At 36.0% G+C, this 23,836-nt stretch overlaps 1 protein-coding gene across 3 annotated transcripts in view; it reads left to right on the forward strand.

Annotated features, from left to right (window-relative positions):
• The window catches only part of ARHGAP24 (Rho GTPase activating protein 24), an 87,788-nt gene that overhangs the window by 62,596 nt on the left and 1,356 nt on the right, over positions 1 to 23,836 (forward strand). For all 3 annotated transcript variants that reach the window (XM_008053276.2, XM_021710078.1, XM_008053275.2), the window contains one exon: positions 17,887 to 18,964. In XM_008053276.2, coding sequence (XP_008051467.1) covers positions 17,887 to 18,964 — 1,078 coding nt within the window. The remainder of the gene's footprint in view (positions 1 to 17,886; positions 18,965 to 23,836) is intronic.

The raw sequence follows: 23,836 nt of genomic DNA on the forward strand, positions 1-23,836 counted from the left end.
TGCAGGTATCTTTTTTATAGAGTGATTTGTGTTCTTCAGGGTATATTCCCAGCAGGGGGATTGCGGGGTCATATGGAAAGTCGATTTTTAGAGCTTTTAGGAATTCCCACACTGCTTTCCACAGAGGTTGCACTAGTTTACACTCATACCAACAGTGTAGAAGTGTTCCCTTTTCACCACACCCTCTCAAGCAGCTGTTATTTTTTGAGTTGTTGATAATTGCCATTCTGACTAGAGTTAGGTGGTATCTCAGTGTGGTTTTGATTTGCATCTCCCTGATGATTAGTGAGGTTGAGCATTTCTTCATGTGTTTGCTGGCTGCTCAGATGTCTTCTTTTGTGAAGTGTCTGTTCATATCTTTTGCCCATTTTATAATGGGGTTGTTTGTTTTCTTCTTTTCAGTACATTTCAGTTCCTTGTAGATCCAGGATGTTAAGCCTTTGTCAGACCTAGAGTTGGCAAATACTTTTTCCCAGTCTGTAGGCTGTCTCCCTCCTCTCTTGATGGTTTCTTTGGCTTTGCAGAAGCTTGTCAGTTTAATAAGGTCCCATTTGTCTATCTTCTCTCTTATGACCTGTGGATTTCGGGTTTTGTACAGGAATTGGATGCCAGTTCCGATTTCCATGAGAGTATTTCCTTCCTTTTCTAAGGTTCTTATGGTTTGAGGTTTTACATTTAGGTCTCTGATCCATTTGGAGTTAACCTTTGTGCATGGGGATAGATAGGGGTCCTGTTTCAATCTTTTGCATGTGGTCAGCCAGTTTTCCCAGCACCATTTACTGAATAGGTTCTCCTCTCCCCATTGGTAGGTGGTGGGGGCTTTGTCGAAGATGAGTTGGTTGAGAAATTGAGGTTTTGCTTCTGGAATCTCAATTCTGTTCCATTGATTTATATGCCTGTTCCTGTACCAATGCCAAGCTGTTTTGATGATTGTAGCTTTATAGTAAAGTTTGAAGTCTGGTATTGTGATACCACCTGCTTTGGTTTTTTTGCTGAGGATTGTTCTGGCTATTCTTGGACGTTTGTGTTTCCATATGAATTCCTGTGTTGTTTTTCTAGGTCTGAGAAGAATGTTGTTGGTAATTTAATGGGTATTGCATTGAATTTGTAGATTGCCTTAGGTAAGATGGACATCTTCGCAATGTTGATTCTTCCAATCCATGAGCATGGGATATTTTTCCACTTGTTCATGTCAGCTTTGATTTCTTTGAGCAGTGTTTTGTAATTTTCATTGTAAAGATCTTTCACGTCTCTGGTTAGAAAGATGCCAAGGTATTTCATTTTTTTTGTGGCTATTGTGAATGGAATTGTGTTGTTTATTTGGGTTTCTGTTTGTTTATTATTGGTGTAGAGAAATGCAATTGTCTTTTGTACATTTATTTTGTATCCTGAGACTTTGCCAAAAGCCTTTATCAATGTAAGGAGGCCTTTGACAGATTCTTTTGGGTTTTCAAGGTACACAATCATATCATCTGCATAGAGGGATAACTTGACTTCCTCTTTTCCTATTTGAATACCTCTGATTGCCTCCTCTTCTCTGATTGCTCTAGCCAGGACTTCCAATACTATGTTGAACAGGAGGGGTGAGAGTGGGCATCCTTGTCTAGTTCCAGTATTCAGGGGAATTGGTTCCAATTTTTGTCCATTTAGGAGTATACTGGCTGTGGGTTTCTCATAGATGGCTTTTACTATTTTGAGGTATGTTCCCCGTATGCCTAGATGTTCAAGTGTTTTTATCAAGAAGGGGTGCTGGATTTTATCAAAAGCTTTTTCTGCATCTAATGATATAATCATGTGGTTTTTGTTTTGACATCTGTTGATGTATTTAATTACATTTATGGTTTTATGAATGCTGAACCAGCCTTGCATCCCAGGAATGAAGCCTACTTGGTCATGGTGGATGATTTTTGAGATGTATTGCTGAATCCAGTTTGCTAGGATCTTGTTGATAATTTTAGCATCTATGTTCATCAAAGATATTGGCCTGTAGTTCTCTTTCTTTGTTGGATCTTTACCTGGCTTGGGTATCGATGTGATTTTGGCTTCGTAAAATGATTTGGGGAGAGTTCCATCTTTTTCAATCACCTGGAATACCTTCAGTAGGATTGGTATCAGCTCCTCCTTGAATATCTTGTAGAATACTGCTGGAAAGTCATATGGACCAGGGCTTTTTTTTGTAGGAAGTTTTTTTATTATGTAGTCGATTTCCTTGATTGTTATTGTTCTATTTAGGTCTTGATTTCTTCTTGTTCCAACCTAGGTAGGTTGTGTGATGCCAGAAAGTCCTCCATTTCCTTAAGGTTTTCAAGTTTGTTTCCATACAAGTGTACGTAGTTCTCTCTAATGATCTTTTGTATTTCTTCAGGGTCAGATGTGACTTCATCTTTTGTGTTTCTGATTGTGCTTATTTGGTTTTTTTCTTGTTTTTTCTTGGCAGTCTAGCTAGGGGACCATCGATCTTGTTTATCCTTTCGTAGAACCAGCTTTTTGTTTCATTGATTTTTTTTGTGTTATCTTTTTGTCTTCTATGTCCTGGATTTGGGCTTTTATTTTTGTGATCTGGATTCTTCTGCTGAAATTAGGGTTTTGTGGTCTTGCTTTTCCAGCTTCTTTGGGTGGCTTGTTAGGTTGTGAATTTCTGTTCCTTCCATTTTCTTCATGTGTGTTTATAGTGATATAAATTCCCCTCTTACTACAGCTTTCAGGGCATCCCAGAGATTTTGGTAAGATGTTTCTTCATTTTCATTTGTTTCCAGATATCTTTTGATCCCTGTTTTGGTTTAGTCGTTGACCCAGGAGTTGTTTAGCATCATGCTGTTTAATGTCCATGTCTTTGTGGGTTTTGGGGGGACTTTGTTGGTGTCAATGTTTATTTTTATACCACTGTGGCCTGAGAAGGTGTTTGGTAGAATTTCAGTCCTTTTAAATTTGCTTATGCTTGATTTATGGCCGAGTATGTGGTCGATCTTAGAATATGTTCCATGTGGTGATGAGTAGAATGTGTATTCTGTGGTCTTTGGATGGAGTGTTCTGTAGGTATCAATTAAGTCCATTTGGTCCAGTGTCACATTGATGCTCCAGATCTCCTTGCTGATTTTTTGTCCTAATGATCTGTCTAGGGTTGTGAGTGGGGTATTAAAGTCCCCAGTTATGATAGTGTTAGAGTCAATATCTTTCTTTAGCTTTCCAAGAAGTTGCTTTATGAAAGTTGGCGCACCTATGTTGGGTGCATGTATGTTTAGGATAGATATTTCTTGTTGATGGATTAAGCCTTTTATCATTATGTAGTGGCCTTCTGTATCTTTTTTGATTTTTAATAACTTGAAGGGTATTTTGTCTGAAATTAAGATCGCTTCTCCTCCTTTCTTTTGTATTCCGTTCACCTGAAAGTTTGCTTCCCATCCTCTTACTTTGAGTCTGTGGATGTCCTTTCTAGTGAGGTGAGTTTCTTGAAGGCAGTAGATTGTTGTCTGATGATATTTTATCCATCTTACCATTGTATGTCTTTTCAGTGGTGCATTTATTCCATTCACATTTAGGCTAATAATTGAAATGCAAGAGTTGATCCCTGTCATAAGGTTCTTACAGAGTTGTTCCTGTTTGTTTGTTGTCTTTCTTTGGGTTTTGGAGTTGGTTCATGTGTGTTTTTAATCTTTTGCCTGTACTCTTGTGAAGAATGCTGTTGTTCTTTTTCTTCTGTGTTCAGTACTTTCTTAAGTGTTTCTTGTAGAGGTGGTCTGGCGGCAGCGTAGGTTCTTAGGTATTGGATGTCTGGAAAAGATTTCAATTCTCCCTCACTAATGAAGCTTAGTTTGGCTGGGTAGGTTATTCTTGGTTGAACTTGTTTCTCTTTTAGAACTTTGAAGATAGGGCTCCAGGCTCTCCTGGCCTGAAGGGTTTCTGTGGATAAATCTGCTGCTATTCTAATTGGTTTTCCCTGGTAGGTAGTCTGGCCTTTTTCTCTTGCTGCCTTTAGGATTTTTCCTTTCATAGCTACTTTGTTTAGGTGAATGATTATGTGTCTGGGAGTTGGTCTTCTCATTTGTTGTCTTGCAGGGGTTCTCTGAATCTCTTGTGTTTGAATTTTTTCATGCTTAATGAAATGAGGGAAGTTTTCTTGAATGATTTCATGAAATGTTTGTTCCAGTGTGGCTTTTGTTTCTCTTTCTGCCTCAGGAAGCCCAATTACTCTTAGGTTTGGTCTCTTGAAGTGATCATTCATCACTTGCAGGTTTTGTTCTGTATTTTTGTGCTTCTTTTCTATGCTTTTGACAGTTTGGGTTAGTTCTGTGTTTTGGTCTTCGAACTCTGAGATTCTTTCTTTGGGTTGGCTGATTCTGCTTTCCATGCTTATTAGTCTGTTGTTCATTTCCATCACAGTATTCTTTACTGCTGTCATTTCTGACATCAGCTCCTTCCTATTTTCCTCTTGTCTCTCCTCAATTTTTTTAATTCTCTCCATTAATGTCTTGATGTCTGGGTTTGTTGCATGTAACCAGTCATTCTGGGGACTCTTCATTGTTTGTCTTCCAGAATCTGTTTTCTCAGTGTCTGATTTCCCAGTGGTCTGTGTGAGACCTATATTCTTCTTTTGGTTTTTCTTCATTTATGTGGCTTTTTCCCCCTCCCTACTTTTTCCTTCCCTCCACATCACTGTCTTCTTTAATTCTGTTATTCAGGGGTAAAGGGATTGGTTTTACTTCTGTTTGTTCAATCTCCTATTCTTTATGTATGTCTTCTTACTTTGTTCAATTCTGAAGTTGCACTGTAGGTTGGAGGTGGTCCTTTTTGCAGTTTTGAGATTTACTTAAGGGGAGAGCTGTGATTCAAAATCTGTCTGCAGGTCCTGGTATTCACTTACAGGTGTGTGCGGATAATGTGGAACCCACTTCCCACTGACCTGGAATCTGTCTGTGCAGTGGGGCTATAGGTTTACTCCCTGAAATAAAATGTGGTTAGCAGAGGGGAGAGAATGGAGCAGATAGTGGGTTGAAGAGGGGAGTGGAGAGATAGAGGAGTAAAGGGGGAAACAAATGAGTGTGCCAACAAATAGAGAGAGAGGCCTATACTGAAACAGATAAAAACAATAGACCACAGCTACAGACGAACCAACTCTCATACAAAAAAATAAAAAATAAAAATAAAACATATAGTGATGCTAACATACAAGCTAACCAACCGCCTTGTTAGTGTGCTGTTCCTCTATACAAAGATATGGTTTGCAGAGAGAAGAAAAGAGAAGAAAAGGAAAAGGAAAAAAGAAAAAAGGGAACAATACAGTAGAAATAGAAATAAGTCATTAAACTAATAGAATCAATGAAGCACACTCTGAGACATTTTGTTTAAGTCCAATGTCCTTTCAGGTCTGATTTCTAGTTTTCTTTTCAAGTTGGTAAATTAGTTTGCAGTTAGGGTCAGTTGTCCCTGATCTGCTGTGAAGGACAGTTCAGATTACCTCTGTTCAGCACTCTGGTCTATGTCTTTATCAAGCTTATTTCTCCCGTTTTGGTGTTGTTACCTTGAATCACCAGCAGGTGGTGCTATCTCAGCTGCTCGCCCCAGAGGGTGTGGGGCCGGACAGGAACAAGATGGCTGCCTGCCTCTGAGTGGGCAACAGGAGCCTTACGCAGGGTGGGCAGGACAGTCTCGGATGCAGGAGAGGTGGCAGCGATCCCAGCAGATCTTCCCTGAAGGGGTTTGATGTGGATCACCTCGGACTGGGTGGTTTGATGTGCTACCCATCACAGAGGCCGCGGCAGTGGTGGCGATGGCAGCGTCGGTGGGTGGAGGGGCTGTGGCAGCAGCGGCAGCAGCACTGTTTGCGCCACAGTAACTGTCCAGTCTGTTGCGATGTCCCAGCGGTGGCAACGGCCGAGCTCTGTATGAAGAGCAGGTTGCAATGTTGGGGTCCCCAGTCCCCTGGGGCGAGAGTCAGAGACCCACTGCAGATCTCCTTTGCAGAGGGCTTCAGAGACCGGGTTGCCCCGTCGCCATCTTGCTGCTTCTCCTTTTTGTTGTTTCATTGTGTTGACATCTGTACTGATGGTGCTAAGCAATGACGTGTGAAGTAACGGTTACCTTAGTATGAGTCCAGTCAGTGGCACCAAATTCCACTAGCATTGTATTCTTTACTACCATACATTTATAATAGTGAAAATAAAATGGCAATCTTACTTAAGAATGTTCCTGTTGAACAGTGCAAAATATTTTTTTTTATTATAAAGATGTGGGATACAATTCAGGGTTAGGTATATAAATGTTGCCTATGCAGGTACCCTTGTTGATGAGGTGTTCCCCTCCCTTCCCTAGCAGTTTCCCTCAATTGCCAATCCCACCCCCGCCCCTTCCCCTGACAGTTCCCCACTACTGCCAATCACTTTCTTATAATAGTACAAAATGTTAATTGTATTAAATCTCCAGTCTTGAAAACACATCTCTTTAATATTTTGGTGAAGAGACAATTCTCTGTATAAAGCACTTCTGTATACTATTTATATTTATTTTATTTTACTTTAAAGATGTGGGGTATAATTCAGGATTAGGTATACTGCATAATATTTTTAAAAGTAACAAAATGATTGGCTTAAAGAGCATTTGTGTGATTATTTGCATTGCAAGCTGTGTTAACTGCTCTTTCATGGAACTCTGTTTTCTCATTTTGAGAGATGTTTAAATTAATTAAATTTCTTATTCTTGGCTACTAACATACTAGTTTCATAGATGTAAAGTCTATTGAAAAATATGAAAACTGCTTTATTTTTTTAATCCTCCTTATTTAAAAATTCTGTTCTACATTAAAAATCCTCTGTGCTTCCTTACCATTCTTCTATAAACCTATTCATATCTATATAGTAGATATATAATTTGAAGAAAACTTTTTGAAAACTGTTTTTCAGCATTACTTTAAAGTACTGCCAAATAATATTGTAATCTGCTCCTGGTCATGATGAAGGAACAGAGACTGGGTTTATCCTCTCAAATTAAACAACTAGAAAACCATTAAAATGTATGAAACAGCAGTTTTTAGGTGTTGAGCAACAGGCAGTATGTGGCTATGATTCCTAAGAGAAGGAAAGCAAGTGAAGGGACACCAGTGATTGCAGGAAGGAATGTCTACATTACATTTCATGGAGGAAAAGTGCAAATGAAGTCCAGATCTTGCTAATTTGAAAAGAACAGGGTTAGACAATGAGAAGCCCAAAGTAGCTAGAATTTTGGAGAGTAGGAAGCAGAGAAGAAAAAAATAGACATAGAGATGTCAGAGGTCTGCAGAGAGTAGATGAGAATTGATTTATGTTTGCATGAGAGGAAACTACACAAGACCTAAGGAAAAGTATCAGAGATTAGTAGTCAACAATTCCTGGGTGTCAAACCAAGCTTGAAATAATTTGTCTTCCACAGAAACAGTGGAAAGTCCTAATAGTGAGGCATCATGTAGAATTCTAAAAGGGGAATCACCTTAGTGATAAGGTTAAAATTATGGACTAATTCTTACACAGTTTTAAAGCAAGCCTAATGATCCAATGGGGTGGAGAGAGGAAGGGAAGGATAAATACAATGGAGTATAAGGAATGTTTAGGGCAGTGAAACTCTTCTATGTGACACGGGAATGGTGGATACACATTATGTATTTGTCAAAACCCATAGAGCATACAACAAAGATCATGATCTCTAATGTAAACTATGGGCTTTAGCTAATAATAATTTATTGATATTGGTTCATCAATTGTATCAAATATACCACACTAATGCAAGATGTTAATAATAGGGGAAACTGAGTGTAAGAAGGGGATGGTGAGGAGATATATGAGAACCCTCTGTAGTTTCTGCTCCATTTTTCTGTACCCCTAAAACTGCTTTGAAAATTAAAGCTTATTAATTAAAATAAAATGATCCAACTGATCTCCAGATGCTTCACTCTATGCCACAACATATCCAGAAAATATCTTTTTCAAAATTCAATAGTCAACTGTAAAACTCACATTTCTTACATACACTTAAAAACCACAAGATATGCAAAGAATCAGAAAAGTATGAGCCGTCACCAGGATAAAAAATGATGAACAGAAAAAGACACCAACATGACTGGATCATTTGTGATAGCAGACAAAGATATTAAGCAATTATTATAAATATTGTGTGTATATATATATGTGTGTGTGTGTGTGTGTGTGTGTGTGTTCAAGAAGGTAGAGCAAAACATAGACATGATGAAAAGAGAGTTTAAGTATATTTTAAAAGTTCAAATAGAACTTCTAAAGATGAAAATTTTAATAACTAAAGTGAACATTATACTGAATGAGATTAGTAGCAGATTAGATATTGTGGAAAACTTATAAAGAATAAATATAGACATATAAAAAGATAGCATGAAAAACTATCCAGCATGAAGCAAAGAGAAGAGTACTTATTTTTTTCAAAAGTGATTAAAATTCCAAACACAAAGATCTCAGAAGCTCAAAAAACACTAAGCAAAATAAACATAAAGGAAACCATACAAAATCATGTCATAATCAAAATGCTGAGGACCAAACATACAGAAGAAAGCTTAGGCAGAGACTGAGGGACAAAAACATGTTACATACAGAGGAACAAAGGGAAGAATTAGAGAACATTTCTTGTTAGAAATTATGTAAACCAAAAGACATGGATCAGAATCTTCAAAGTACTGAAAAAAACGATCAACCTAGATTTTTATGTCTAGTGAATGCATCTAAATATCTTTCAGAAATAAAGAGGAACTAAAGACATTTTCAGAAAAGCAAAGTGAGTGAATTTGTCACTAACAGTTCTGCATTACAAGAAGTGTTAAAGGGAGTTGTAGAGGCAGAAGGAATATGATGCCATATGGATATATATGCACACAAATGAAGTAAGAGTGCTGGAAATGAATCATATAGGGATAAATACAAAATAATTTTTTATTTTTAGTCCCATTAAAATATAACCTATTGTATAAAGCAAAAAGAATAACAATATAATGTGGAGTGTTAATATATACATAAATAAAATGTATGACAATAATTAAATGAAAGAAAATTGAAGTGAAAAAATGAAAATAGACTGCTACAAAGTTTATATTATTATACTATTTGATGGTAGACTGTGATAAATTAAACATGCATATTGTAAACCAAAAAACAACCACTAAAAAAAAAATCAGGTAATAAGCCAATGATAACAATAAAATGGAATATTGTATAATACTCAACAAATCTTTTTAAAGACATAAAAATAATAGTGGAACAATGACCAGATGGAACAAATATAAAAAATGTACCACAATGATAGAATTAAACCCAACCATATCAATAATTACATTAAGTGTTAATGGCTTTGAAATAACATATGAAAAAATGTTCAACATCACTAATCAACACAGAAGTGCAAATTAAAACAACAATGAGCTATCATCTTACACCAGTCAGTCTGACTATTATTAAAAATCTAAAACTAAAACAAACAACCCCATTATAAAATAGGCAAAAGATATGAACAAATACTTCACAAAGGAAGACATCCGAGCAGCCAACAAACACATGAAGAAATGTTCAACCTCACTAATCATCAGGGAGATGCAAATCAAAACCACACTGAGATACCACCTAACCCCAGTCAGAATGGCAATTATCAACAACTCAAAAAATAACAGCTGCTGGAGAGGGTGTGGTGAAAAGGGAACACTTCTACACTGTTGGTGGGAGTGTAAACTAGTGCAAACTCTGTGAAAAGCAGTGTGGCGATTCCTAAAAGCTCTAAATACCAACTTCCCATATGACCCTGCAATCCCCCTACTGGGAATATATCCTGAAGAACACAAATCACTCTATAAAAAAGATACCTGCACACGCATGTTTATCACAGCGTTGTTCACAATAGCAAGAACCTGGAAACAGCCATGCTGCCCGTCAAAAGAGGACTGGATTAAAAAATGTGGTACATATACACGATGGAATACTATGCAGCCATAAAAAAGAACAAAATCATGAATTTTGCAGCAACCTGGATGGAACTAGAGTCTATAATACTGAGTGACCTCTCACAGAAACAAAGATCCGAATATCACATGTTCTCACTCATATAATGGACCTTAAACATCCAATGCAATACTATATGAAAATGACTGACCGTACTGGGAAACTATGGTGGGGGGAGGGAGATGGGATTAACAGTAGCAAATATCTGTCTGGGAATGGGGAAACACCCCATATCAACAGGGTGCCTGAATGAAACGCAATTGTATACCTAACCCTTAACTGTACCCCACAACTTCATAATAAAAAAAATTTAAAAATAATAATAATAATAATAAAGTCTAAAACTAATAGATGTTGACTAGGTAGAAAAAAGTAACTCTTAACACCGCTAGTGATAATGTCAATTAGTACCATCTCTATGGAGAACAGGAAGGAGATTTCTCAAAGAACTAAAAATAGAACTGCCATTTGATCCAGCAATCCGACTACTTGATATCTACCTAAATGAAAATAAATTGTGATATCAAAAAGATACCTGCACTTGTTTGTTTACTAGTATTCACAATAGCAAATATATGGAGTCAGCCCAAGTGTCTATCAATGGATGATTGTATAAACAAAACGTGGTGCATACATACACAATGGAGCACTATTCAGCCATAACAAAGAATGAAATTTTATCTTTTGCAGCAGCATGAATGGAAATGGAGACCATTATCTCAATCAAAACAACTCAGAATCAGAAAGTCAAATACCACATGTTCTCACTTACATGTGGGAGCTAAATGTATACATGGACATAGAGTGTGGAATGATAGACACTAGAGACTCAAAGGGTGGAGGGGCAGAGTTATAGAGGCAGAAGGAATATGATTCCATATTGATACAATATGGGGAGTAGGTGATAAGAAATTACTTAATAGGTACAATGTACATTGGGTGATGAATACACTAAAAGCCAAGACTTTACCACTAGACAGTATGTATATCCATGTGACAAAATTACACTGTACTCCTTGAATATGTATAAGCTTTCAAAAAGTTATAGGATTATATATTCTAGTTAAAAATAAGGATATGTTGGATACAAATGCAACAACCAACTCTATGATGTAGCTATATCACTTAAAATAGAAATACACAGATATGTTTAAAAACTAAAAACTGGAAAAGATATGCCAAAGTTGTGTGATGCAGCCAAAGCAGTACTTAGAGGGAAATTAATAGAATTACATTTTTATGTCAGAAAAGATAAGTCTAAAATGCATCATCTAAGTTTCAACTTCAGGAGACTACAAAAAGAGGTAATTTAAGCCAAAGGAAACAAAGGTAAGGAATAATAAAGATAGGAACAGATATTGAGAAAATAGAGAACAAAAACATTGTATTAATAAAAAAATAAAATCAAGCTGGTCCTTTAAAAAGATCAATCAAATTGATAAATGTCTCATCCTACTAATATTTACTGATATTTAAAGAGAAATTTAAGACAACATATATAACATACGCCCTGAAAACTACTAAACATTTAAAAACAAATTAAATAAGGACTACGTAAATAGGGAAATATACCATTAGAATAACCAGTATCAATAATATTAATTCTCCTAATATTAACCTATAGATTCAGCATGATTCTCACAGAAATATCCCAGCAGAATTTTTATTTGTAGAAATTGGCAATCTGATTATAAATTTTCCATGGAAATAAAAAATATTTAGAATAGCCCAAATAATTTGAAAGAGATAAATAAAGTTGAATATATACAACTTGATTTTGACTTACTGTAAACCACAAGTAATCAAGCTTGTGTGGTACTGGTATATAGATTCCATTAGTCCATATGTCAATGGACATTTGATTTTTGACAAATGTGTCAAGGTATTTCAATGGAAAATGAATAATCATTTTAATCATTTCACCAAATCATGCCAGCACAATTGTATATCTCTTAAAAACAATAAATAACCTCAATCCTTACCTCATATTGCACACAGAAATAACTTGAAATAGATCATAGACCTAAAGTAGGAGTTAAAAGTATAAAACATGCAGAGGAAAACATAGAAAATGTCTTACTAAAATTCATTTTGTTTTTAAACATATATTTGAGCTAATCAAATACATAGGACACAAAAGGCTCTAACTATAAATTTTTTTAAAAAACATTTGGACAAGTTGGACTTCATCAAAATTTAAACTTTTGCTCTTCAAAAAATTCTCTTAAGGAAATAAAAGGTAGTCCAAAGACATGGGGAATATATTTGCAAATTACATATCTGGGTTAAGAACTTGTTTTAAGAATATATAAAGATCTTATTCAACATAAAAAGACAACCCAGTGAAAAGTGGCAAAAGATTTGAAATACACATAAGACAGACAAATAGTAAATAACACATGGAAAATGCTCAATGTCATTAGTCATCAGGAAAAAGAAAATTTGAACTATAATGAGATATAACTACATATTCCCTACAAAGTTTAAAATTAAGACTGAAAATATACCAAGCTTGGCTGGCAGAAATACAAAATGTTAGAGCCATTTTACAAAACAAACAAACAAAAAATTAGGCAGGTACTTATAAACTTAAATATACATTTACCCAAAATAAATAAACATTTACCCAAGATAAAAGAAAACAAATGTTCACCCAGTACTTGTGCTTAAATGTTCACATCAGCTTTATTCATGACAGCCACAAACTGAAAACAGAATAATTAATTCTTCACCAACCAGTGAATAGATAAACAAATTGTGGCACATCTATAGAATGGAATACAACTCTGCAATAAAAAGGAATATGTAATTCCTTCCACACAAGGAAAATATAATATACTATATAATTCCATTTATACGAAATTCTAGAAAAGGGAAAACAATGAAAGCAAAAAGAATACCAGTGGATGCCATGGACCAGGGGTAGGGGTAGAAGATTGACTTGATAGGGGCTCAAGGGAATTTTCGATGTCTTTATTTGATGGTATTTTAGGAGTGTATACATTTGTCAAAAGTTATCAGGTTTCTTAAAGATATCTGCAGACATGCAAAATTACATATGGATAAGATTATTCATTAGCAAAAATAAACATTGAAGCTCTATTGCATAGAATGCTGCATACACACACACACACACACACACACACACACACACACACATACACACACACACACACACACACACACACACATTTGTATATTATGTTTTAAAGTACCTGATTCTATTTAAAGAGAAATTGAATTCTTAGTCAATGCTAATGAAGAAAAGTGCCGATAATATAATATTTATATTCAACCTGTATAAGCTTATATGAGCCAGAAAGGAATTGTTGGATTGTGTAGCACAGAATCTGCTTGTCCTCTGCATAATGGACTGGTGATTATCGGCAACTCTGACCTCATTATTTGGGCTTAATGTTCATCATTGGCATTCTAAGGAAGAAAATGATAGGAAAGAGGGAATAAAAGGGAAAAAATGATAATGTATATAGTGACACACATCATCATTAATACCAAGCTAGTCTGTCCTAAATGACTATAAAAATCGAAAGAAGAGTTCCTTTACGAGGGACTTTTGCCATTTATTATCCCAGAAACTAGATGATATCAAAGCTTTCCAATATAAAGAAAGTTTTCAATCTGTGAGGCTCTGACGCCCACTCTGTAACTGTGACGGGTGTCCTTTGGCATGGCTGTTTAGAAACTCAGCATGGATACCTTGGAGATGTCTCTCTTCAATTAATTACATGTCCCCATACAGTTCATAGCTATAATACAAAGCAGTGATGCTTCAAGTGTTAATATTCCAATGATGAGTAAAAGGTCCACTTTTCTAGAATACTAGGCAATGTCATGTATGTTGGAAGCCATAAACCTTTGAAAGTGTGCCTGTCATGTAGGCAACTGGTAAAATAGCATTAAGTACACAATGTCTTCAAAAAATACAGTACATAATGGTGACAGTGTTACTCTAACCGTTCTCAAATCTTTCTGTCAGACTCACTGCTACGTACATGAAAATATGATGACAAATTCAGAGGTTCCTAAAAAAGTGGATATGTATTACAATTAATTTTATTCCGTCTTTTTTTTCCTCTCACAACTCTGTAATAATTGATGGTAATTCAATGATAGTTGTCTTTTATCTACTCTTCTATTTAGAGCTATCCCAGGTTTACTTGTTACTACTACAGTGTTCAATACCAGCAACTGTAACATAGAAGGACAAATGCATAATTTGGAATAGAATAACTGATTATTAAATTTCACTGTGAGCAAACAGCTTAACCTTTCTGACCCTCAGTTTTCTCATCTGAATAAATCCTATCTTTCAGACTTTTGAAAGACTAATTTGGAAGATATCAGGGAACATTTTCGTTTACCATAGTGTTTCTCAAACTCTAACACACACAGAAATTACCTGGGGATATTGTTAAAAATGCAAATTCTGATGCAGAAAGTTAACACTGGATCCTGAAATGTTGAAGGAAGCTTCCAGGTGATGTCAGTGCTGCTACTCGTTATTACTTGTGTTACCTAGAAGTTGATTAAAAAATGTAAGCCCTCATATTCCGCCCAATGCCCTCTGAATTAGCATCTGCCTGTTCACTGGATCTATAGGTCACTTGTGTGAACATCAAAAATTGAACAATTTTGGTCTAGCAGCAAACTTGGCACATTGCAGATATTCAATCTAAATATAAGTCTCAAGTCACCACAGAAAAAATGTGTAGAAAGTAGATGAATATACTATTTTTTTCTATCCAAAACTTGATTTTGAATTATCACCCAAGTGTTGCTTGAAGCTAAAAAGTGGCCTAGCCCCAAGTCAAGTTTCCATTCCCTGACAGCCTCCCTGTTAGCAGCTGCTTCAGTAGACGTCTGCATTATCAAAAGTCCTTTTCATCATTATGTTTTCTGTATTTACATAGAAACTACATTTACCAACCAAAATTTAAGTTGCCATATTTATTTATTAAAGACTACTCTTAGAAGCTTGTATCAACCTTGTATAAACACACTTGCCACACCAAAATTGAAATAGTTCAAAACCAGAGCAAAAAGGAGTGATGATTGCATTAGCCTGTACTGCTTTATTGTGGATACAGCAATAAAATTAATACAGAACTAAATAAGGTTCTTAGGGAATTGGGAGCCAAAGTGGGGAAACTTGTCTATAAACATAGTTATCACAGCCAGTTTTGGAAGATGGAAGCCTACCTTATTAAATCTGAGATAAATATATAAAGATACATTTTGAGATTTCAGTTGATAATAGATCAGTTTTTCTATTTATTGTTATATAAGTTATTTTTATTGTTTGTAACTAGGTAAGGCATTGATTTCTAATTCATATTTCACACTGAAGAATAAAAATATGAGGACCAAAGGGAAACAGTTTTTTAACCTGTGTAAGAGAATTTCTTGTCTTGAAGGTGTTCTCTTTGTTTTAAAATTCCCTGAAACTTTTGTAGTTCTTGTAGAGTAGTCTTGCTAGTGACAAAATCTCTAAGTTTTTGGTTATCTGATAATTTCTTAATTGTTCCTTTATTTTTGAAATTTTGAAAATTTCATTGCATTGCCTTCTAGTCTTCATGATTTCTGATAAGAAATCAGCTGTTAATATTACTGAGGATCCCTTGTACATGAGTCACTTCTCTCTTGATGCTGTCAAGATTCTCTCTCTGTCTTCAGCTTAAAACATTTTGATGTGGTATGTCTATGTGTGGAATGCTTTACAATTATTTTGCTTGTAATTTACCCAGCTTCTTGGATATTTATATTCATGTTTTGCATCAAATTGGAAAGTTTCCAGTCACTATTTCTTCAAATATCCCTTCTGTTTATTTATCTTTCTCCTTCCCTTTTGGGACTACCATTGTATGCATATGCTGATGACTTGATAGTTTCTGGGGCTCTGTAAATTTTTCTTTATGTATTTTTCTTTCTGTTCCTCAGAATGGGTATACTCAATTGATTTATCTTCAAGTATGCTGATTATTTTTTAGCCCTTATACTGACTTTTTCATTTGAGTTATTGTATTTTTCAACTCCAGAATATTGAGATTGTCCATTTTTGTACTTTCTGTCTCATTATTAATATTCTATATTTGGTAAGACATGATTCTCATGTTCCTTTGTTTTGTTTTTTTTTTTAAGACATGATTTCTTTTAGTTATTTGGTCACATTTTAAATAGTCAGAATTTTTTTTTCTGCGTATGGGTCACATTTACTTTATTCTTTGTATGTCTTACAATTTTTTTGTTGAAATCTGGACAGTTTTGATGATATATGGGAACTCTTGTTAGCAGATTCTCCCTCCTCCTTAGAGTTTATTGTTGTTTCTGTGCCTTGTTTGTTGTTTAGTGTATTTTCTAAAATAATTTCATAAAGTGTATATTTTTAGTTATTTGTGGCCATTGACATTTCTGCTTGATTCACATACTTGACAGCTAATGATTAGATAGAGATTTCCTGATATGCTTGGAGCCAAATCTCCTAGTCTTTACCAAAGAGTTTAATATGCATGTTGAGACAAACTTTCAACACTCAGTTAGGTAGTTTACAACTTTACCTTAACCTTCAGTTCTTGCTTGTAAAAAGCCTGAAGGTTATCCAGAAGTGACAGCTTAGGGGCATCTTAGTTTTTTCCTGAGCACGCATATAGTCCTGTTCATGTGCACAACCCTAAGTGTGCATGTGGTCTTCTAGATTCCCAGGGATATTGCAGAGCACTTTAAAACGCCCTATAAAAATCTTATCTCTCAGATTTGTTTTAAAGCTTTTGGTTAGCCTATTGTTTGTCCCAACTGCTATCTATTGCATCAGGCAGCTATGATGTTAAACCTTAGTTTTGCTAATTGTTTTTGACAAATGCTTTTGGGAAAAAGGTTGTTCACAATGGGAAAGCTCCTAGTCAGATCAAATGAAGACAAGCCCCATGAGCAGGGTCTTACAGTTCAAATAATAATCAAATAAGTCAAATAATGACAAATCTTTTGGAATTGAGCTTAAAGGAGCTCCAACCCTGCTCTGCCCATTCCGTTGGATGCCAGACTGCTATCTTTCACGCGATTGTGGACTACTGGTTTTAAGGTTCCTGCAAAGTGAGGAGAGGAGCCAAGAAAGGGAAAGTTAAAACACCACAGAGCTTGTTGTTCTTACTGAGATTCAGCCATTTTTCTTGAATAAATGCTCTCCAAATTGCTTCACGTCATTAGTTAATTTCCAGAATTCTTAAAAAGTTTATTCTAAAAACGTTTGCTAGTTGCTTTAATGGTGTTGAGGTCCTCACTACACCATTCTGACTGATATCAGTTAAAATGCCCTATATCTTTGAATGGTGAGGAAAAGTCATATGGAACTTTGTCTTGCTGCTTTAGAAAGACTATGCATCTACTAGAGATTGTACAGGGTTTTGTTTACAGATTACAGATACTACTAAAATATCTTGCTGGTTTTAGGTAATTATTAGACGAGTTGCCACAGTGACCTCCTTTTAAGAAAAAATTTCTCATAATTAAATATCAAATTTGTAATACATGTTGTATAATGATAAAAAGTCTGGTCTTTGGAACTAGATAACTCGGAGCTCAAGCCTTGTGTCTGGCCCTTAATAGCTTTATGACCTTCATCAAGTTACTTACTTTCACAATGTAGTAATAATAGCAGTATATATTCATAGATTTCTTTCAAAATGCAACTAAACTACAAAAGCCAAGTACTCAGCACAGTTCGTGGTACAGAGAAAATGCTCAAGAAGTTTTAATTTCTGTTGCTACTGTTATTGTTAAAAATATAATTTGGCACCTCTAATACTTAAATGTGTTTCTTTAAGAATCACATTCAAAATAGGAAATAAATCACAACTGTCTCACTCACACTACTTTGTTTTCTATGTGATTCTAGGCACCGTGGTGGTTCAGCAGTTGATGTCAATGATGATTAGCAAACATGATCGCCTGTTCCCCAAAGACGTAGAACCACAAGGCAAGCCCCAAGACGGAGTAAGCAACAACAACAATGAAATTCAGAAGAAAGCCACCATGGGCCAGTTACAGAATAAGGAAAACAATAATACCAAAGACAGCCCTGGTAGGCAGTGTTCTTGGGACAAGTCCGAGTCACCTCAAAGAAGCAGTTTGGACAATGGATCCCCCACAGCTCTACCAGGCAGCAAAACCAATAGCCCAAGGAACAGTGTTCACAAGTTAGATGTCTCAAGGAGCCCCCCACTCATGGTCAAAAAGAACCCAGCCTTTAATAAGGGTAGTGGGATAGTCACCAATGGGTCCTTTAGCAGCAGTAATGCAGAAGGTCTTGAGAAAACCCAAACCACCCCCAATGGGAGCTTACAGGCCAGAAGGACCTCTTCATTGAAGGGATCTGGTACAAAAATGGGCACCCACAGTGTACAGAATGGAACAGTGCGCATGGGCATTTTGAACAGCGACACCCTTGGGAACCCTGTGAATGGCCGTAGCATGAGCTGGCTGCCAAATGGCTATGTGACCCTGAGGGATAACAAACAGAAAGAGCAAGCTGGAGAGTCAGGCCAGCACAATAGACTCTCCACCTATGATAACGTCCACCAGCAGTTCTCCTTGATGAATCTTGATGATAAGCAAAGCGTTGACAGTGCCACCTGGTCCACGTCCTCTTGTGAAATCTCCCTCCCTGAGAACTCCAATTCCTGCCGTTCCTCTACCACCACCTGTCCAGAACCAGACTTTTATGGTGGGAACTTTGAGGATCCTGTTTTGGATGGACCCCCACAGGACGAACTTTCCCACCCTGTCGACTATGAAAGCAAAAGTGATCGTAGGAGTGTGGGAGGTCGAAGTAGTCGTGCCACCAGCAGCAGTGACAACAGCGAAACATTTGTTGGTAACAGCACCAGCAACCATAGTGCCCTGCACAGTTTAGTTTCCAGCCTGAAACAGGAAATGACCAAACAGAAGATAGAGTATGAGTCCAGGATAAAGAGGTGAGGAAAATGTTGGCGGTCATAACTGCCAGAAAGGGTACAACAGCCTCCTACTGGGGGACAGGACCACAAAAACCATCTAATATACTGGCTTCAAAGTCAGAGGAACCCAAGTACAAGGCCTCTCTTCACCATTTGTGAGCCATGGGACTTTGGGGAAGTAGGCTTAATCTCTGTGGGCCTCGGTTTTCTAATGCTAAAAATGTAAATACAAGTAGTTTCTACCTCAAAAGCGCTTAAGAAGTCATTGATCATTTTCCTGGCAGAAATAGGTATTCAATGATGTCATCTCTATTATTTAAAAGGTGGGTTTGTAGTAGAGGACTAGAAGGAGAGGGACTGTGAAGAGATGAACAGAGGGTAAGAAAATTGTTAGTCTTCACTTATAAGAAAAGGTCGAAATTGGGTTTTAAAAAGTTGTACAAGTAAACAGACCTTTATTTTTCATTCTTTCTATCATTGAATGCTGAGAGTGTCTCCTATCTGCCAAGCTCAGTTCCAGACCCTGAGGATTCTGATGAACTCAGAGAGGTAACAGGTGACATAGGACCTTGAAGGGGATTTTTCAGTCTTTGATTTTTACTCTGAGATTGGAATCCATGGAGGTTTTTGAGAAGAGGGGTCACGAGAAGTGTATTCATATGAACTAGGGAATCTGAAGCCCAAATGGGGAGTAAAGGATATGATCATATGAAGAAGCAGTTATGCTCAAACAATTTATATCAGTTCACATCTCATAAGATAGCCAAGGTAAAGGTAGCCCCTCTAGTGATCTCAGTTCCAGTCTCAGGCTGTGTGACTTGGGAGATACCATCTTCAATAAGTGTCCTGCTTCTACTGCTTCCATGGCTCCAAATTCCCACAGTTTCTTTTTTTATATATAAAATTGGCTTTAATTTATCTTAATATGTTTCCTATCCATTTGTCAATTATCAGACCAAAAGATAACATTCTTTCAGAAGCTATGGCAAAGTAGGATGAGACTGAAAAATTACTTCCTTGGAAAGTATTTTTAGTAACTTTCACTGAGTGGAAATGAGGTTAGAACTTTTCAACATAATGCTGAGTGACAGGAGGTTTGAATAAGAAAAAAACAGGGTCGTCATCTTAGAAGGTTATTCTTACTGTGTATAGTTTTTGCAACCATTAGCTGCTGGAATACTGGATTGCTGCCAGTACAGGATGATAAATTAGTACTGGGAAGCTTATCTCTTGAGGCCAGGGATAGCACTTTAAACTTGTAAAAGGAGAAGAAAAAGTTATCATTCTGAAGCTACAGATGTACAAATTCATTTCTAAGGATATTGGTGGTACATGTATGTTCTGAGATCTATGGCGTATTTCAGAGACTTTGATAAAATAACAGAACTTTCCAACAGAGAGTCATCTCAATGAACCATTTCACTGCAGCATTCTTACACTCACAACAGACCAAGGCAGAGGTCTGTGGTAGGAGATGGGGCTGCCACATGGTCAAGCCACGGAATTATCAGAGGTTCTAGTTAATTTTTTATCGTTTTTTGCTAGAGTTATACATTTATCTTTAAGTTGCTTTTTTTCTCCACCCTCACAAGTATTGAGGGGAGATGGATGAATAGATAAATAGGCAGACTGATAGATATATGTAGAATATTTTACTTTAATTTTCAATCAATGGGATATATGGTTTTTAGTTTTTAAACATGTGAGTGTAGTATTCTTTGTCCCTCCCTCAAAATTGGTTTCTCATTTTATTTTCTTAGACAATATTGCATGTGGTTAGAGAAATTAATTTGTATGATATCAATTATTTGAATAGTTAAAACTATTCTCTTATTATTGAGTTGGAATTCTATATCTGGCCAATAGTCTGTTAATCAAATTGTTTGATATTCTATATTTCTCCTGATTTTTTATCAGCTAGATCTACAGTTTTTGAGAAACATAGTATCTTCTAACTTTATTTTGGATTTATCAAGTTCTCCTTATAGTTATGTTATATTTTATATTGAATAATCTGAGGCTTTGCTACTAGGTGAATAAAAGTTCAAAATTACTGCTATTTTCCTAAGGAATTCATCCTTTACCCATTAAAAAATAGGCATTTTAATTGTAATAAAGCTTTTTGCCTGAAGGTCTGTTTATCCTGATATTGATATTGCTAGACCATCTTTTTTGGATTAATAACTTTCTGATATATCTTCTCCATTCTTTAATTTTCTTTCTTTTTTTTGAGTCAGAGTCTCACTCTGTCACCCAGGTTGGAGTGCAGTGGCCTGCTCACGGCCACCCCAGTGTCGACCTGCTGGGTTCAGGCAATCCTTCTGCCTCAGCCTTCCAAGTAGCCTACAGATATGTGCTACCATGGCTGGCTATTTTTTTAATATATGTATATTGTAAAGAGGAGGTCTCACCAAGTTGCCCAGGCTGGTCTCAAACCCCTGGGCTCAGGCAATCTTCTCGCCTCGGCCTCCCAAAGTGCTGGGATTACAGGTCTTCCAAAGTGCTGGTATTACAGTCTTGAGTCATCGCACCTGGCCCATTGCCCATTCTTTAACTTTCAAAATTTGTTTCATTATTTGATCTAAAAGCTTATATCTTTTATAATTCTGGAATATTTTTATCCATCGCCTTTTTGTCTATTTCATTTTCTTACTTTCTCAAAGTTCTCTTTCTAGAACTCTTATGAAAGCATATTGGATTTTCATTTATCCTCCATCTCTGCTAACTTCTCTTTCTCATATTAAATTTCTGCAATTATTATTTTGTGGGTCATTCTGTGGAATTTTCCTCAGACTTCTTTTTTAGCTTACTAATTCTTTCTTCTGCTGATTCAGTTCTGCCACTTCCTCAGGCCCATGAGTAGAGATTTTATAGTCCCTTTTTTGTAAAGACAGCAGATGTTACAAGTTCTCAGTTGAATCATTTGTGCCTTTCTGGTCTCTCTTGTACTGGAGGCTTTATCTCTTGTCCCCATGTGAAACAAACAAACAAAACTAAACAAAAAAACAGTTCTCATCCTCTTCAGCCTCTATCCAGGACCAATGCCCCATGTGTGTTTTTACTTCCTGTTCTATATTTGAGTTTCTTCCTTCATTCTGACATCTTTTTTAAAAAATTTATTTATTTATTATAAGGATGTGGGGTACAATTCAGGGTTAGATATATAAACATTAATCATGCAGGTACCCTTGTTGATGAGGGATGCTCCTCCCTCCCCTAGCAGTTTCCCCCAACTGCCAGTCCCACTCTTTCCCCGCTCTGACAGTTTTCCACTACTGCCAATTGCTTTCTTATAGCATTATAATTGTTCAAGTTCACCTTATGAGTGAGAACATATGGAACTCAGTTCTTTGTTTCTGTGATAAATCACAGAGTATGATCGAATCCAAATCCATCCAATTTGCTGCACAGTCCATATATTTGTCCTTCTTTATGGCTGCGTAATATTCCATTGTGTATATGTGCCACATTTTTTTATCCAGTCCAGCTTCAATGGGCAACACGGTTGGTTCTATGTATTTGCTATTGTGAATAGAGCTGCAACAAACATATGTGTGCAGGTATCTTTTTTGTAGAATAATTTAAGTTCCTCCGGGTATATTCCCAATAGGGGAATTGCTGGGTCAGTTCTGACATCTTAAACTGCTCTTTTATTTATTTTAACCTTGATTATGTACTTTTAAAGTGTGTTTCTTACATGTTTTCTCTGCATTTTTGTGTTTGCATTGGGAAGGATTCCTTCTGTATTAACTTAGTCCTTTACATTCCTGGAAGTTTCATGCAAATGCCTGATTCATAAAATTATTTCAATATATTGTTTTGAAAGAGTTGTCTTTCTTAGTATTTAAGCTTTATTTTCTCCTAGCATTTTGACTCTAAAACAGCTTTAGAAAACAAAGAAAATATATTGTAGAATAATTCTGGATGACAATGAGCACAGTACCAAATTTTTACATAAAAATGTGATCATGTTTTTAAAATAACATTATAAATGATATAGGATTACAGAATATAAAGTATTATTTTTAAAAAATTCTAATTGCTTACAAAGCAAAGGTAGATTACTTTTTAGGTGTTCTTATAATCTAAATATGAACATGCAGGGCTCATGTTTTTCAGAACAAAACTAACTGAGATTTTAATTTTTAAATTGTTATTAAAATAATCAGATTTCTGAGAGCTACACATGCGTTAGTCTTTCAAATTTCAGTAGTTTGGTAAACTTGATTGAGCCCCATGAGACTTTAGCTCAGAAGAAGAGAAATAGAGTAGTAAGCCATTACCAAAATATATCTTATAATAAATAAGTGTTTCATACTCCTCTTTTGAACATATATTTGTATGTTTTGGGTCTTAGTGGTTATAGAGAAAGCAGTCTCTGGTTTTTTTTGTTGTTGCTTTGTTTTTTAAAAAAGAAGTTACCTGAAATTCTACAATTATCCAAAATAATACAGTTATCAATTTATAGAAATATCAAGTACCTATATCCTAGGATATGTTAACAATGGGAAAGCAGTGAGAATTTGGCATAACTGGCTACTTGGAGGGACTTGGTTTTCACAAAATATCAGGTGGCATGTTTATTTAACACCCATAATCTTGACCTTTCTTGTCAATATAAGCTGACTGCCTTTGGTACTCTTTTATAAGATGGCTCTCTGTATGCTCCAGAAAAGTCTGTTCTTATCAGTGAACTTAACAATGAAATCTAACAATGACATTTTTCTGTCAATATTTCTTCTTTGATGGCAAATGTGATTGCCTTCTCCTTCAACTTTACCAGACTTCTCCCCTTTTATTTGGTAAAGTCAAGTTTACATGTAAAGTCCATGAAGCTTTCTGGGTTGAGCTGCCTCCTACTTCTGCCTCTTCCATGCTACATGACATGTG

This window comes from Carlito syrichta, unplaced genomic scaffold, assembly GCF_000164805.1.
Source record: "Carlito syrichta isolate Samal-C Ts95f unplaced genomic scaffold, Tarsius_syrichta-2.0.1 Scaffold288018, whole genome shotgun sequence".
Lineage (NCBI taxonomy): Eukaryota > Metazoa > Chordata > Mammalia > Primates > Tarsiidae > Carlito > Carlito syrichta.